Raw genomic sequence first — 13,539 nt, 5'->3', positions numbered from 1 at the left:
CACACACACACACACACACACACACACACACACACACACACACACACACAAAGTTGCGTTCCAGAAGACATACCTCTGAAGTAACCCACTATTTATTACAGTGATAGGATGGACAATAGTTATCACGTAGTCATGTAGGCGATCTTTGCCTCATTTGATGTTGATAGTGGTAATGTTGAATTATGAGGCCATCTACAGTTCATGAAAATGATCATATATTGCATGTTTTAACTCAGAAGACAACTCTGAAGATAAGAATTTAGGGAATGTATTTTAGATTCTCTGGCCTCATGGGATTTTGGTTGAGCCTCCTAAACTGACCATTTATGTGAAGTATGGAACTGGATTAGAATGAATGTATTAGGCACTTAGCATAAATTTATAGATAAATATATAACATAATTTTGCTATTTGTCATGGCACGGCATGTGGAAAATTGATTGGAGAATTTAATCTAGTAAATTCTTGGAGAATGGAAATAAGAGCTGAGTTTCCCAAGGTTAATTTAAAAGCCATCATAAGAAAGAAGGTGCAACAAGTTTGTTGGCGAAGCACCTCGTGGTCTTTTCTTACAGTGACATCCTTCACAGTCTTCTGGGTCATCTCTTCCATGTAGGGTAACAGCCTGGGTTCCAGCTCTGTCCTCCAGAACCACTAAGGAAATGGTTCAGTCCTTGTGGGTCTGGAGGGAGCCTTCCCTCCTTGGTAGTAGTGGCGCTGTTAAGCTTCTTAACAACAGTTGTCAAAATCCCGACTCTGACCCAGAAACAGTGTCCTCTCCTGATGGAGTGAAGAAATGTCTTTTAAGCCTTTTTGCCCCTGGACTAACCTTGGCCCATGGAGAAAGTCATATGGTTTAGCATTTTTGAGTCAGCTGAGATGGTCAGAGTAGCTCGGGGTTGTGTAAGACCAGAGGCCTCAGTCTGCAAAGGATGTCACTCAGCAACCTTTCCTTCACAGTGCATGTGATGGCCCAGCAAAAGCCTGCTCAGCTGTCCACTGTGCTGTGGGTCAGAGGACCCCACCTCAGAGCTCCGTCTGTCCTTTGCACATATTCTGCTGATCACCTTCTCTTCAAAGACCCTCCACTAAGCCAGCAAGAAATAAATGCCCAGTCTGGACAGGAGATATTTAAGGGACTTCAAATCTAGTGACTTAAAACATGACTGATGTTCAGAAAACTGCAGGTTTGTGAACTTCTTCCCACCCCTGATGGATTAACATCTCAGACAAATAGCATATGGTAGGAATATGATTTAAAAAAACTTCTCAGGTGGCCCTGATAGATAAACCAGGTATGGAAACAGTGAAATTTAATTCCTAAACTCACAGGCAACATATAGCTCCTGAAATATCATAGGCCAATTGGCATTGATACCATACTCAAAGCCTCCAAGAATGGAGATGTTTACGATCTGGACGAATGTTTTGGTAGAAAATAATAAAACTCAGAATGTGGACTTTTCCCAGCAACAGGCATCCCAGGGAAATCAGGCCTGATGACCACATCAGAGTCCTGTGTCGTCTCCTAGTACTTAGAATCTGGGCCTCAGGGATCCTAGCTGACTTCGGTCCACAGGGCTCATGGAACTCATGAATACTTCTGAGCTGGGAGGACAGCTCCTTGGCCAGAGAAGCCCCTGGTGGGAAGCAGTGCATCTGGTGGGGAGTTGGAAATATGTCCCTAGACATTTCAAGTCAGACTCTCTGGTCTTTCTTGGCCTCCTGATTATTTGTTATTTGAATGACTGAGACTTTGTAGAAAATATTCTTATTTTCCTCCATTCCCTTCTCCTTCATTCTTTGAAAGGAAGAGGTACAATCTAGGCCACTGGTTCAAGTTTCTAAACTTAGGCTTGGTCATGTTGGAGTTGAGTTCGTAGATGCTGAGGAATTGCTTGTTGGGCGTTTGTGTGGCTATACACTAATGTCTGCACATGTGCTTATGTAGACGTGTTTGTGCATGTGTGTTTTGTACATGTGTATGTTTGTACGTGCACAAGGCAGAACGAGGGGGGAAAGAGAAGAAGAGGGAGGAAGAAGGGTTGGAGGAGAGAGAGACAGAGACAGAGAGATGGAGAGACAGAGAGAGAAAAAAGATAATTCTATCACAGTGGCAGGTTGATGGAGCTAAGTATGGTGTAGGCCCCATGTGGAGTTCATTAAAGCTTTGTATAAACTGAGGGTAAGAAAAAAAAAAAAACCAACAAAAAACTACAGCAATCAGTGACCAAGTCATAGCCAGGCACAATGCTGGAGAGCCAGAGAATCCCAGGCAGGCGGAGAACACCAGTTCAGAGTTTCCCTTACTTCAGGATGAACTTCTTAGATCCTCAATAAAGATTTCAATGCAATGCACCGAGCATGTCTGTGCCGGGCAGTCTCTGTGTTTGTGAGCATATTGGAGGACAGCTGGTCCAGGAAACACAGTCCCTAGGTCTTCATTTAGTGACATGGACCTTTGGTCTGGAGGTAGGGTGAGGCTGGGGCTTTTATAGGGTTAACATTTTGGGGGATAGTTGGTGCTGTCTGCTGACCCCAGGTATAGCCCTAACTGGCATTTGTTTTTCTAGTAAGCCTTCCGGCATGGGGCCTGTCACCACAGCTGACCCTGGCAGGAGCCCCTCAGAGCATAGGCCCTGTTGCTCTCAATCTCTTATCTAGCAGTCCAGCCCTTCTTAAGAACCATTCCTTTTTTTTTTTTTTTTGTATGGGGATCAAACTCTGGGCCTTGTGCTTGTGAGGCAGGAGGTGGAACCACTGAGCTAATTGCTGGCCCAGCCCTCCTTAAACAGTAGCAATGAAAAACACTGCACAGAGGGCTGCTTTGTCTCTTTTTGCAAACTGGAGCTCAGTAGATTTCTTTAAGGTGGGGATTACAAAATTTATACCTGAGTTTCTGTCTCCCTCAGGAGGTATGAGGGATGCTGAGCAGTCTCTCTGAAGGCTCCTTCCAAGCAGAGACAGCAGGCATCTGAGTTATCTTGCCCTCACTGAGTGAACAGGGCTAAACGAAGCACAGCTTTTGGCTGATGAGTCCACTTTATAAGCTCACCGAGTGGCTGCCTGTTCCACACTTCCCATGTGGGAAGAGTTGAGGAGACACCAGCCCTGATTCAGAGACATAACTCAGGCAATAGCATCTCCTTTTTCACCTGGCATAGCAAAATGGGAGGAAAATGCTTTATTTTTTTCTCCTAGCAGCACCTGCCTCTTCTTAAATGTGCCATGAAATAAAAAAAGACATCTGTGCCTGGAAGTGAACCCCAAGGTGCCTGTGAAAATGTATCTGTTTGTTTTTCTGGCACCAATATTGCCAGTCAGATCTGAGGGCTGGTGAGGCCGCAGTTGGTGCTTGATGTACAGAGACAAGGGAAGCTCGATGGACCAAAACTATCCCCGGGGGAGACCAGGAAGTCTAAGCCATGGCCCAGCTTCTTGCTGTCCTCACTCAGCCCTCTCCTGACTCCCACTGGGGGCACATGGGCCAAGGAGGAAGCTGGATGAAGTAGGTCTAGTCCTCAGTGTCTCACCAGATTTTTCCTGCCACAGTCTGACGGCCCCTAGGCTGGGTCTTCATGATGCCAAACCTTTCAAGAGAAGATGGAGAGCTGATTCCTAGTAGCTGTCTGTTGGGAAATAGACTAGATTTCATGACTGTGTAGGGAAAGAGTGTGTCATATAGATGCATGCTGATGGGTGTTTTCAATGAAAACAAATCAGCACTGCATTTTTTTTCTGTCTCTCTCATACCCTATGTGGTCTCACCAGGCCCTGCACAAGGACGGCTCTGTGCATTTGTCACACTGCCCAGGCCACCCTGGCCCTCTTGCCTTCCTTGGGACAGTTTAGTGAATGGGATCCCTTTTCTGATTCTCACTTTCACTTAATTTTCCAACTTGCTTTTCAAAGGATGTGAAAAGGCTTCCTTTCTAGGGAACCTCATCCGACCAATCTCTGATGTGAAAGGACTGGGGTTGCAGGACAGTCTGTGAGAAAGGAGAAGGAATTTCACTGATTCAGCAACCAATGTAAGGATTAGAGAAATAGGTTAAAAACACTATTATCCTCTTCCTTTATCTTCTTTGTTTTTGATGGAAGCACTCATGACAAGCCTGGAACACAGTAGATATTCAATAGCTACTCATTTTTTCTGACTTTGGCAACTAGGGTGCAAATATAGCCTTCCATATCAGGAGAGTCAGAGGCCAGACCAACCCTTTACTAACTGTATTGTCCATTGTTCTTCTACTGGAGATCTCCTGAGCACAGAATGAACTTTTGGATGTTCCACTACCTTTATTGGAACCAGAGCCTTCATCAAATACATATGCTTATTTTAATTTTATTTTTGGGTAAAATATTCTATCTATATATTTAGCTGAAACAAAAACCACACAATGTTGACTGTGACCATGTCTAGGTGGTAGAAATACATATATAAGTGGTACTTCAGTTCATGAACTTAATTCTTTCTATGATTCTGGTGACAACCTGAATTGGACGAGAGCCAAATCAAATGCAGTGGTTTGGCTCACTGTTGACCTTATGGGGAAATGTGATTCTGTTCTCATCCAGTTCAGGTTGCCACCAGAATCATGGAAAGAATTAAGTTTGTGAACCGAGGTGCCACTGTACCTATATTTATGCTCATCGCCTTCATGGGAGTATTTTCCTGGGCCTCCTTCTGGAAAGAGTTTCAGAGAGTGTGAGTGAATGAGTATATGTGTGTGTGACATAGAAATATATGCATGCAGACTCATAAGTGCAAAATGTATGGAAACAGCACCAGTAATAGACTCCCATCACAACATTTAAGGAGAGGAGGATTGAACTCATGCCTTTGAAACTTTATTGTTTATTGTAGAGGCACTGCCATCCCTGGCATCAGAGTGGAGGTCCTCCTGGCCTCCGGCCCTGGAGAGCAATGTGGTTACTCTGCTGATGGACCTGACTGGGAGGGGCAGAGGGCACCAAGATTCTTTCCTTCTCTTGGACTCCAGCAAAGGAAATGTGTTGTTAACTCGAGCACCACTTCTGCTGGGCATCTCTTGAAGCTGGCTTTGTTACAAAAGCTATTTTATTTTCCCCAAAAGTTGCAAATGAAGGCAAACACAGCTACTTTGAATTTGCTTGCACCCTATGTAATTCTCATTTGCCATGTTCATTGCATTTTCCAGGCTGGGATGGCAGGACTGTCTGACCTATTAAAATGAAGCAGAGGCCTCTAGCAATTAGATAGCTAATTTGAGACCTCAAATTACTTTTCTACCAATGATCCAGGCACGGCAGACTAAGATTTTGGAGCTAAGATTATCTAGTTAATTGCAATCTACTTCTAGCATCTTAGAGCCACAGCCACCCGCGCACAGGGCCCCTGGGCCAAGGTAGCCTAGAACAGGGTCTAGATAGACAGAGGCCAGCCTGGGCTGTTTACTGTTTACAAAAGGCAAAGGTGCTGTCTCTTACGGTCTGTGGTGATCTCGTAAGGGGAGTTGAGTCTTGCATCTCCACAGGGCGATGTGCTCACATAGAGATGGAAGAGGACGTTTTCTCGAAGTCTGTAGCCTCCCTCCTTTAAACGCACAAATATTGATCGCTCCGAGTCCTCTTGTCGCTTGCTAGGAACACAAAGAGGATCTGGGTCATTTATTAGAAACTCAGCCAGAAGGATTTCAACCAGGTGAATGTATCCATCCCGTTTTGTAGAATTATTGCCCGGGTTTTCCCTTCTTTACCCTCTGTTCTGGATTTGTCCCTTCATGAACACTTCTGCACTGGGCTGCAATGAAAGCCACGTGAAAGCCAGCACAAGCAGCGGAAATCCTGCCCTGCTCATCCTCTCTTCACATTTACATTTCAAACTTATCTTTTGTAGGCCAGTAGCTACAATTTACAAAACTGTAATCCTGTGGATTCGCAAACACTGAATGGGGCAGAATCTTTCTGGGGACTATTGGCTTGACATAGTGTTGGCCAGCAACACGTGCATGTGTGTGTCAACAAAAGAAAAGGGATCTTAAAAGGGTGGCTGGAGCCAGGTATGGCAGCCTATGCATGTGACCCCAGCTCTGGGAGGCTGAGGCAGGAGGAGTGCAATTTTGAGCTCAGTTTGAGTAATCCAGGGATTTAACAAGACCCTGCCTCAAAACAAAGAAACAAGAAACAAAAACCCAGAAAACAAAAACAAAAACTGACAAGCAAAAAAGGGCAGGTGGGTAGGTGCATGGGGACGTGCAGGGCTGGGCTTGGCTGCATTCATGGGCAGGTGGGAGCAGCAAGCACTGAGGAATCTGCTTTGCTTCTGCACCCAGCCCTAATCTAGGGTGGATCAGGAAGAAAACAAGTCTCCGGCAAAGCTTGCAGGGATCTGTTCCTTTTGCTCCTCCCAAAACCCCCCTGACTCCTCTAAACTCAGACTTCAGGCCCCTGCCTTGGTTGAAGAGGGGAAACACGGTGGGCATTTGTGGCCTCAAGTCTTCTCTCAGAGTTTGCTCGCTGGTTTCCAGCGGTCTGCTTGCTGCACCTTTGCTGTTTGCACTCGTTCTACTCCGCTGTTGATGGATTCTGTGTTGCTGGGCCCTGAGACCTCACAGGCAGCACAGTAGACATTTTCTACAATTGCTAGCCTTCCTGCTGCTGAGCCTTTGCACCTTGGCCACCACCCACCCCTTCATCTGTGCAAGGAAACCCCAGGAAGACTGCAGAACCTCCCAGCAGGTCCCAGGAGCTAACTGGCTGTTCTGCTACTGTGGTCGATAGCTGGCGCCCCTGTGCAGGTCAGGGGTCAGTACAATCGTCTTCGAACACCCTCAGCCTCTCAAGCTGGCAGCACTGAACCAAGCACGCAGCCAGCGCCCGGTAAATGCTGGTTCATTTGCCTCTGTGACACAAGCAGGAGGTAGGGGTACTCAGAGTCATTTCCAATTGGGCAGTTGGGTATAGGAGAAATCTTTCTTCTCCCATTTGGAGAGATTTCCAGCTCCAGCCGCCTCACAGACGAATGTCCAGTATCTCAGGCTGCTGTGTATTGCTCAGAGGCTCAGATAAAAATTGAGTGCATAAGTTATTGCTTTTATTTGAGTCTGTTTGGCATCTGTTTGGGCTTTTCTTTCTTTGTGTGGCTTCTGCATATCTAATGGGCACAAATGAGACACTAAAAACATCCTGAAATCCCATTATTAGTGGGTTTGAGGAACACTGCTGTAAGGGGCAACTAGAAAAGGCAGGGAAGGGACGTTCGGGGAAGATACAGCAATCAAACCACTGTGACTACGCAGCTCTGCCTAGGCGTGCATCGGAGTTGTCATGTGCTCATTCTACCCGCATGTCTGTTCCTGTTTAATGTGTCTGAGAAAGAGATGCCAGCCCAGGTGGCAGTCTGGTTCTTTCTCATTGCCAGAGCAAGCTGTCGTGAGTTGCTAGAAATTCCAGCACTGGAGCTCATATTTTAGGACCTCATGGGCCTCTTCAGTTCAGAACACCCTGCTCAAGATGTGCTTGGAGATGGAGCCCAGAAATAGGTCTCTCAAGACCTGTTATTAGGGCTTGGAATTTAGCTCAGTGGTGCTGTCGCCTGCCTTGCAAGTACAAGGTCCTGTGTTTGATCCCTGGTACCAGAAAACCAAAAGCCTGTTATTAGCTACTTTGGGCACATTTCCTGAGGACTAGCTATAGAGAATGGGGCACATTTGGGAAGGCGGGTGTGGGAAGACGGACTCAACCAGAAGAATTGAAAGGCACAGAACGCCATTATGTTATAGGAACTATGGTTGAAAATACAGTAAATGTTTAATTACAAAATGCTACAATAAAAGACACTTTGCCATTCATCTCCTTCAAAATACTCTTTCTCACTTCAAACATATTTATTCCATTTTTCCTGCCACTTTCGGATGTAGTTCTGGAAGTCTTCTTTCATGAGTGTCTGTAAGTTGCATTGTCATAGCTGCCTTGAATCCTGAATTGATTAAAAATACTTTTCATGGTCATTTGGACTTTGGGGAAGAGTTGGAAGTCATCTGGTGCCAGATTTGGTGAAAAAGATGAACAAGGACACACCACAATGTTTTATAAGCCTGCCTTTCTGCTGGATGACACTCAACAGCAGCATGCACTATATATATATATATATTTTTTTTTAACCACACCTCATAAAGACACTTACAAATGAGAGTTTCCAGAACTGCTTCAGAAAGTGACAAGGACAATGGGATAAGTATGTTAGAATCAAGAAGGAGTGTTTCACAGGGGGATTAATGGCGATGGGTCTTCTACTGTAATACATTAAAAATTTAAATATTCGCCGTGTATTACAGTCACACTGCTTATGTGAAAGCTGCTTGCCCGAGACTTGTCCAGTGGAAACAGCCTTTCACCTGAGGGACAAAGCCCTCAGGACAAGGGGACAGGAAATAGAATAGTAGCTCATTTATGAGCCTTTGAGAGATGGTCTTGGCCAGTCTTACAGAAACCCTGAGCTCTCATAATAAGTTTCCTTGACTGAGGAATTCTCAAAACAAGGCAGACAAGGGAGGAAGGCAGGACTTCTGTGGAATGTTGAGCTGTGGGTCCTGTTTGATATGGAAACAATTTTATCAAAATTTAGCATCAGTGTCAACCTCGATGTGGTGCCTTTCCATGGCTGAAAGTTTACACAGAGTAGAGAGCAGGTATATTGATCCAAATTACCTTATTCTATGACTGAACACATTTTCAGTTCAATAAATACAGTTGTGGGATTCAGAGAGAACAGTAGTTCTCGCTTCCCAAGGGATAATGAATTCATTCGTTCCTTCTATTTCTATTTCTCTTTCTTTTCCTCCCTCCACTCCTCATTTCTCCACTCTCCCCCGCCTTCCTTCCTTCCTTCGTAGGGCTAACTCTGTGTATAATAACCAGGGGCTGGAGATGGGAAGAGAAATGCTTTCATTTCAACTTACAGTTAAGGAGACACAGTTTATGCCGGATCTGGGTCACTGCTTCTTTTGGGGAAAACTTCTGTACATTGTAGCTGACCCTAGAGCTGGATCCTCTCTTTGTCTCATTGCCATTTGGGTTGAAAGCATAAAGGGGACAGTGATGGCTAGTGATTTTCCTTGACTCTAGAGGCATCTGAACCTCATTATGGAAAATTTGACTTATGAGGTGCTGCAGTAATGTCTCAAATGTTTTAATAGAAAACAATCAAATGAAACGAACTGTGACGGGATGTGTCCCACATGTAGTCCTGCGTGTGGGCACCTGTGTGGAGGTATGCTTGTCTGTCACCCACAGGCAAACAGGTATTTCTTCCATGAGGTCATGAGGATGACACCTTATGTTTCAAGACTGTTGGCCTTTGTGGTGCGTGAAAGACATCTTAGGTCTGGAGAAAGATGAATGCTTCATGGTGTGTAACTGCTCACCCTGTGTAGGAAACTGGCCAGGGTAAAGGGAGTGGCGGGTCTGGGCTGGCTGTGCTCCCCTTCTGCTCCCTGGCTGCTCCCCGGTGGAGGCACGTCCAGCCAGCATGGGCCCGTTTACCTCAGGTGCAGCTCCAGCTGTGCATAGAGGAAGTGCAGAAATGCCCGCCTGGCCACGATCTCCGCATGGCAGTCGTTGACCGCCAGCCCCTGGTCACTGATGTGCTCACCGCTGATGCACTTGGTCCCCGAGGACAGGACGATGACCTGCGCCTGCCTGGTGTCCAAGCCTGAGGGACACAGAAAGTGGTCAGAACAAGTTGGACTTCGTGAACCCCCATTCTGCCACTGGGAGACCTGCAGCAGGTGGCCTTCCAACTTCCCCCATTTCCCAGGTGGACAAGCAGGATGTAGTTCTGTGTCCCTGGGTTTGAGTGACTGATAGAAGGTGTGTCCTGCAGGACCTTGCCTTGCTTATGGATTTCTTCCTGCTGCACCCCAAAGGCAGCTGGGAAATATCCCTCATTCTGAGACGTCTGCTGACTTCTCAAAACCCAGGTCAGCATGGCTACCCTTGAGTTTTGCCCAAATAGCTATATTTGAGTTGCTGACTATTTATTTATTTGATGGGAAATGGGGAGTTGGTATGTCCCCACTTTTGAATAGGAGAGTCTTGGGAAAAGATGGGCGCGACAGAGACAGGGTGGTGACCTGCAATCAAGGAAGTGACTTGAGGCCACAGCCAAGCATGGTGGGGAGAGGGTGGGATCCGGGAGAGCTACAGGGTTTCCTGCTGAAACCATGAAGGGGAAGAGGAAGGGCTCTTAGCCAGGTGTGCCCTAACTACCTAAGGACTTCCACCCACCTCTTCCTCCAAGTTGACAATTGAGTCTTCGCTGAGATGTTTGCCGATGGGGATGTACTGTGAACAGGAGAGGGTGAAAGCAATAAAGGGCTCCTAAACTGAGGCCCTGTCCCACAGAGGCATGGCCCTGGGCATGGGGGAGACGTCTGCACAGCCCTGATGCCAGATACACCTACTTCACCTCCCTGTACGACAGTGTAGTTGTTCTCCCAGAGCGTGGGAACCAGGTAAGTAGCTAAATCCAAGAGAGTCCTTCACGATCTGTGTCTTTGTGCTACCGAGTACACTTCTGCCCTGTGCAGACCCGCCTTTCTGATTCTCTCACCCTCATGGGGTGGGGGGCGTTGCCCTGCAGCTCCAGCAAATCTGAATTCGTAGAAGACAAGCTCAGTGGGTTGGAACAGCTGCGATCATGTGCCTTAGCAGCGCTGGTGAAACAGGAAGTGGCTATGGGGGTGAAAGTATATTGAGGTGGTGGCTCTAGACACATCTTTCAGAGCCGCATTTCACAAGCTGATGCTGGGGCCAATGGAGGGGTTTCTCCAACACTCCCTCCATGCTAATTTCCTTCATGAGCAGGCATCTCATCGGCAGAGAGTGGCCAGAGCAGTATCCCTCAATTTCTGAGAGACCACAGCCTGAACCAACTCTGGGGGCTGCACAGAGGGACAAAACCAATCCTCTCCATAGCCTGAGCATTTCCCTCTTTCCTGGTCTTCTTAGGGATCACCCAGCAGCTGGTCCTTAGGGCTTAGGAAATTTTGAAAACCATGTATTTTCATGGGCTGGTTTCTAGAGCTACGAAACTGGGCCTCTGCTTGCTTCTGGTCATAGGTGACCAACTGAAAGAATTTTGACAGCTCTGTCAGGATGGTGGGAAATAAACTCACGTAGTATCTCATGGTAAGAGCAGAAAGTTTTGAGGTCAAACTTAACAATGAATCAACTGATCTCTCTGACTCCTAGCTCCTCACCCAAAAGATGGGGGCAGTAGCAATTATTGTCTAGAGATATTTCCCTCCCCACTTCCTGGTCTCTGTGTTTTTATTTTTGCCCCGGTAGGATCAACTTTCAGGACAGTAGCTGATAATTGTTTATTCTGACATGAAAAGATATGAGATGCTTCGTGATTTACTTTTCATAGGATAATACTGATTTTGATCATAGTCAAAGATACCTCTTCAACCAAAATGGCGGCAAGGCTTGAAAGCAAGCAAAACAACAACAACAACAACAACAAACACTTCAGAAACAGACTCTTAACTTAACATCTTTAAAACACAATATATATCACCTTTGTTTAAAAGATCCTAGAAGCCCACAAATCAAAGTTTACTCTTTCTCCTGCTCTAATGGATCCGTGTGTGAATGTGTATTTTTCTCTTCAGTTAGAGAGTAAATTCCTTGAGGGCAGGAATCAGAATTTTCATAAAATATTCTAAGAAGGGGCTCTCTAGGAGTTCCTGTAATTAGACTGTCCGGTACAGTCCAGACTGAAATCCATTTTTATAGGTACTGCCACTGGAAGTCAGGGAATAATGTTGTGATACTCATTTATCTTATTACATTTGAGCAACCCACTGTTCTCTGGGTTCTGGACTGTGTGTTGTGTGTTCAGTATAGAGTGATGGGTTAGCGGCCGATCTTATCCAACTCCTTTGAATCCTGTGGTAAACGTATGAACCGTTCCTTTAAAGAGATGATGTGTAAATTGAGGGGATACAGGAGCAGACTTTCCATTTTTAATAAGGTTTACTTCAAGTGCAAATGGTGTTGGGCACATCATGAGGATTTTGTACGTACTTGTGCCTCTAGCTTGAGGTGTTCGTTCTTGAGGATTTAATTCTGAAGCCTAAATGACCTCAGCTTCCTCCTGCTCCACATACAGCTTGGATCTTTCCTTGCAAGATAAGAAGGAGTAGAGAAGGAGAAAAGGCAAGAAGAAACAGCTCTGAGTGGGACCAGAGGGGAGAACAAGGAGCAGGAGGGAGGGGAAAGATAGAGACCAACATCGATGCATTTGCTGGCGATCAAGGCCCTGGAACCTGCCGTATGCTTTGGTGGGATTCCCCAGCATCAGCCATGTTGCCTTCTCCGTGCTTCTGGAGAGCTCCAGCAGCTGGGCTGCTGTTTATCTTGTCTCCTTCCTTCCCCAGAAAGCTGGCCCTGCACAACTGCCACTCACTTCTGCTGCCCTCCTCCTGGCTTGTGCTGATCTGGATTTCTAAAAGGACTTGAGAGTCCTGGTCACACTGTCCTTCATTCTCCCCTTCTAGGCAGGATTTAGCTTCTCAATGATCTCAGGAAACAACTGAATGTGTTTAGTTATCAAGTCAGCCCCTACGCTTTTGTGATAAGACCATGACGTGAATACAACTAAACTCTTTGTGTTTTCTTCCCATGGAAAGTTTGAAAGCAGCTACAAATATGACTGCTGCCCCTTCCTTAGTTGCCAGGCTCTGCCCATCCCTGTGGCTCAGCCACTTAACCGTGGAGTGCCTCCCACCTGGGGGGTTGCAGAGGTGGGAGTGACAGACATTTGTTAGTGGGAGCTAAGGCTACAGGGAGAAGGGCAAGCCAGCTACTCGCTCACCTCTCTGGGAGTGCCTTGGAGCCATTTTCTAACTGAAACTTTGGATTGTTGAGAAACAGTTCATGAGAAAGCCATTGCAGTGGATAAAACATTTTGCAAATTACAGCTCCATTAAAGCAGGTATTTAGAGTAATGGAACATCACATTTCTAATAATTCTTTAAAGTGTTTTGGTATTTAGGTAGCGGGGGCACAAGTGGTCTAACTTAGGAACAAACTCTTTGAGAATAGGTGCTCTTGCTTTTGAGGCCCAGGTCTGATTCTCCTCTTGACTCCATGGAAATTACAGCTGTAGAAAAAAGGATCTGCTTTCCCTTCCACCCTTCATTAATTCTCAACTCTGTTTGACTCCAGGCTGTGCCATATTCAGTACAATTACGTGGCTCAAGAAACGCATTACTTGCTTATTCACTTCTCATTAATCGCACCTCCTCTGTGCCAGCACCATGCTAAGTAACATAGGAGACATAAACTGTTTAAGACACAGTCCTATCTCTTAGCATACGTTACATTTAGGGAGAAAAAGCACAGACAGAAATGTCTGCAAAATAAGGTATTGTATGATATTACATAAGTGCTGCACATAGAATGTTACTAGAATGACATAGAAACCTATGAGAGAGAGAGAGAGAGAGAGAGAGAGAGAGAGAGAGAGAGAGAGAGAGAGAGAGAGAGAGA

The 13,539-nt window shown here is 45.9% G+C and overlaps 1 protein-coding gene across 3 annotated transcripts in view; it reads right to left on the bottom strand.

Annotated features, from left to right (window-relative positions):
• The window catches only part of Adarb2 (adenosine deaminase RNA specific B2 (inactive)), a 224,822-nt gene that overhangs the window by 40,547 nt on the left and 170,736 nt on the right, over positions 1–13,539 (bottom strand). For all 3 annotated transcript variants that reach the window (XM_033761832.1, XM_033761829.1, XM_033761831.1), the window contains exons 5-6: positions 9,526–9,694; positions 5,470–5,621 (exon numbers count right to left, since the gene is read on the bottom strand). In XM_033761832.1, coding sequence (XP_033617723.1) covers positions 5,470–5,621; positions 9,526–9,694 — 321 coding nt within the window. The remainder of the gene's footprint in view (positions 1–5,469; positions 5,622–9,525; positions 9,695–13,539) is intronic.

This window comes from Fukomys damarensis, unplaced genomic scaffold, assembly GCF_012274545.1.
Source record: "Fukomys damarensis isolate Sample0158 unplaced genomic scaffold, DMR_v1.0_HiC HiC_scaffold_10, whole genome shotgun sequence".
NCBI lineage: Eukaryota > Metazoa > Chordata > Mammalia > Rodentia > Bathyergidae > Fukomys > Fukomys damarensis.
Note: the sequence above shows the minus strand (reverse complement) of the source record. Positions and strands in the feature narration are given on the sequence as shown.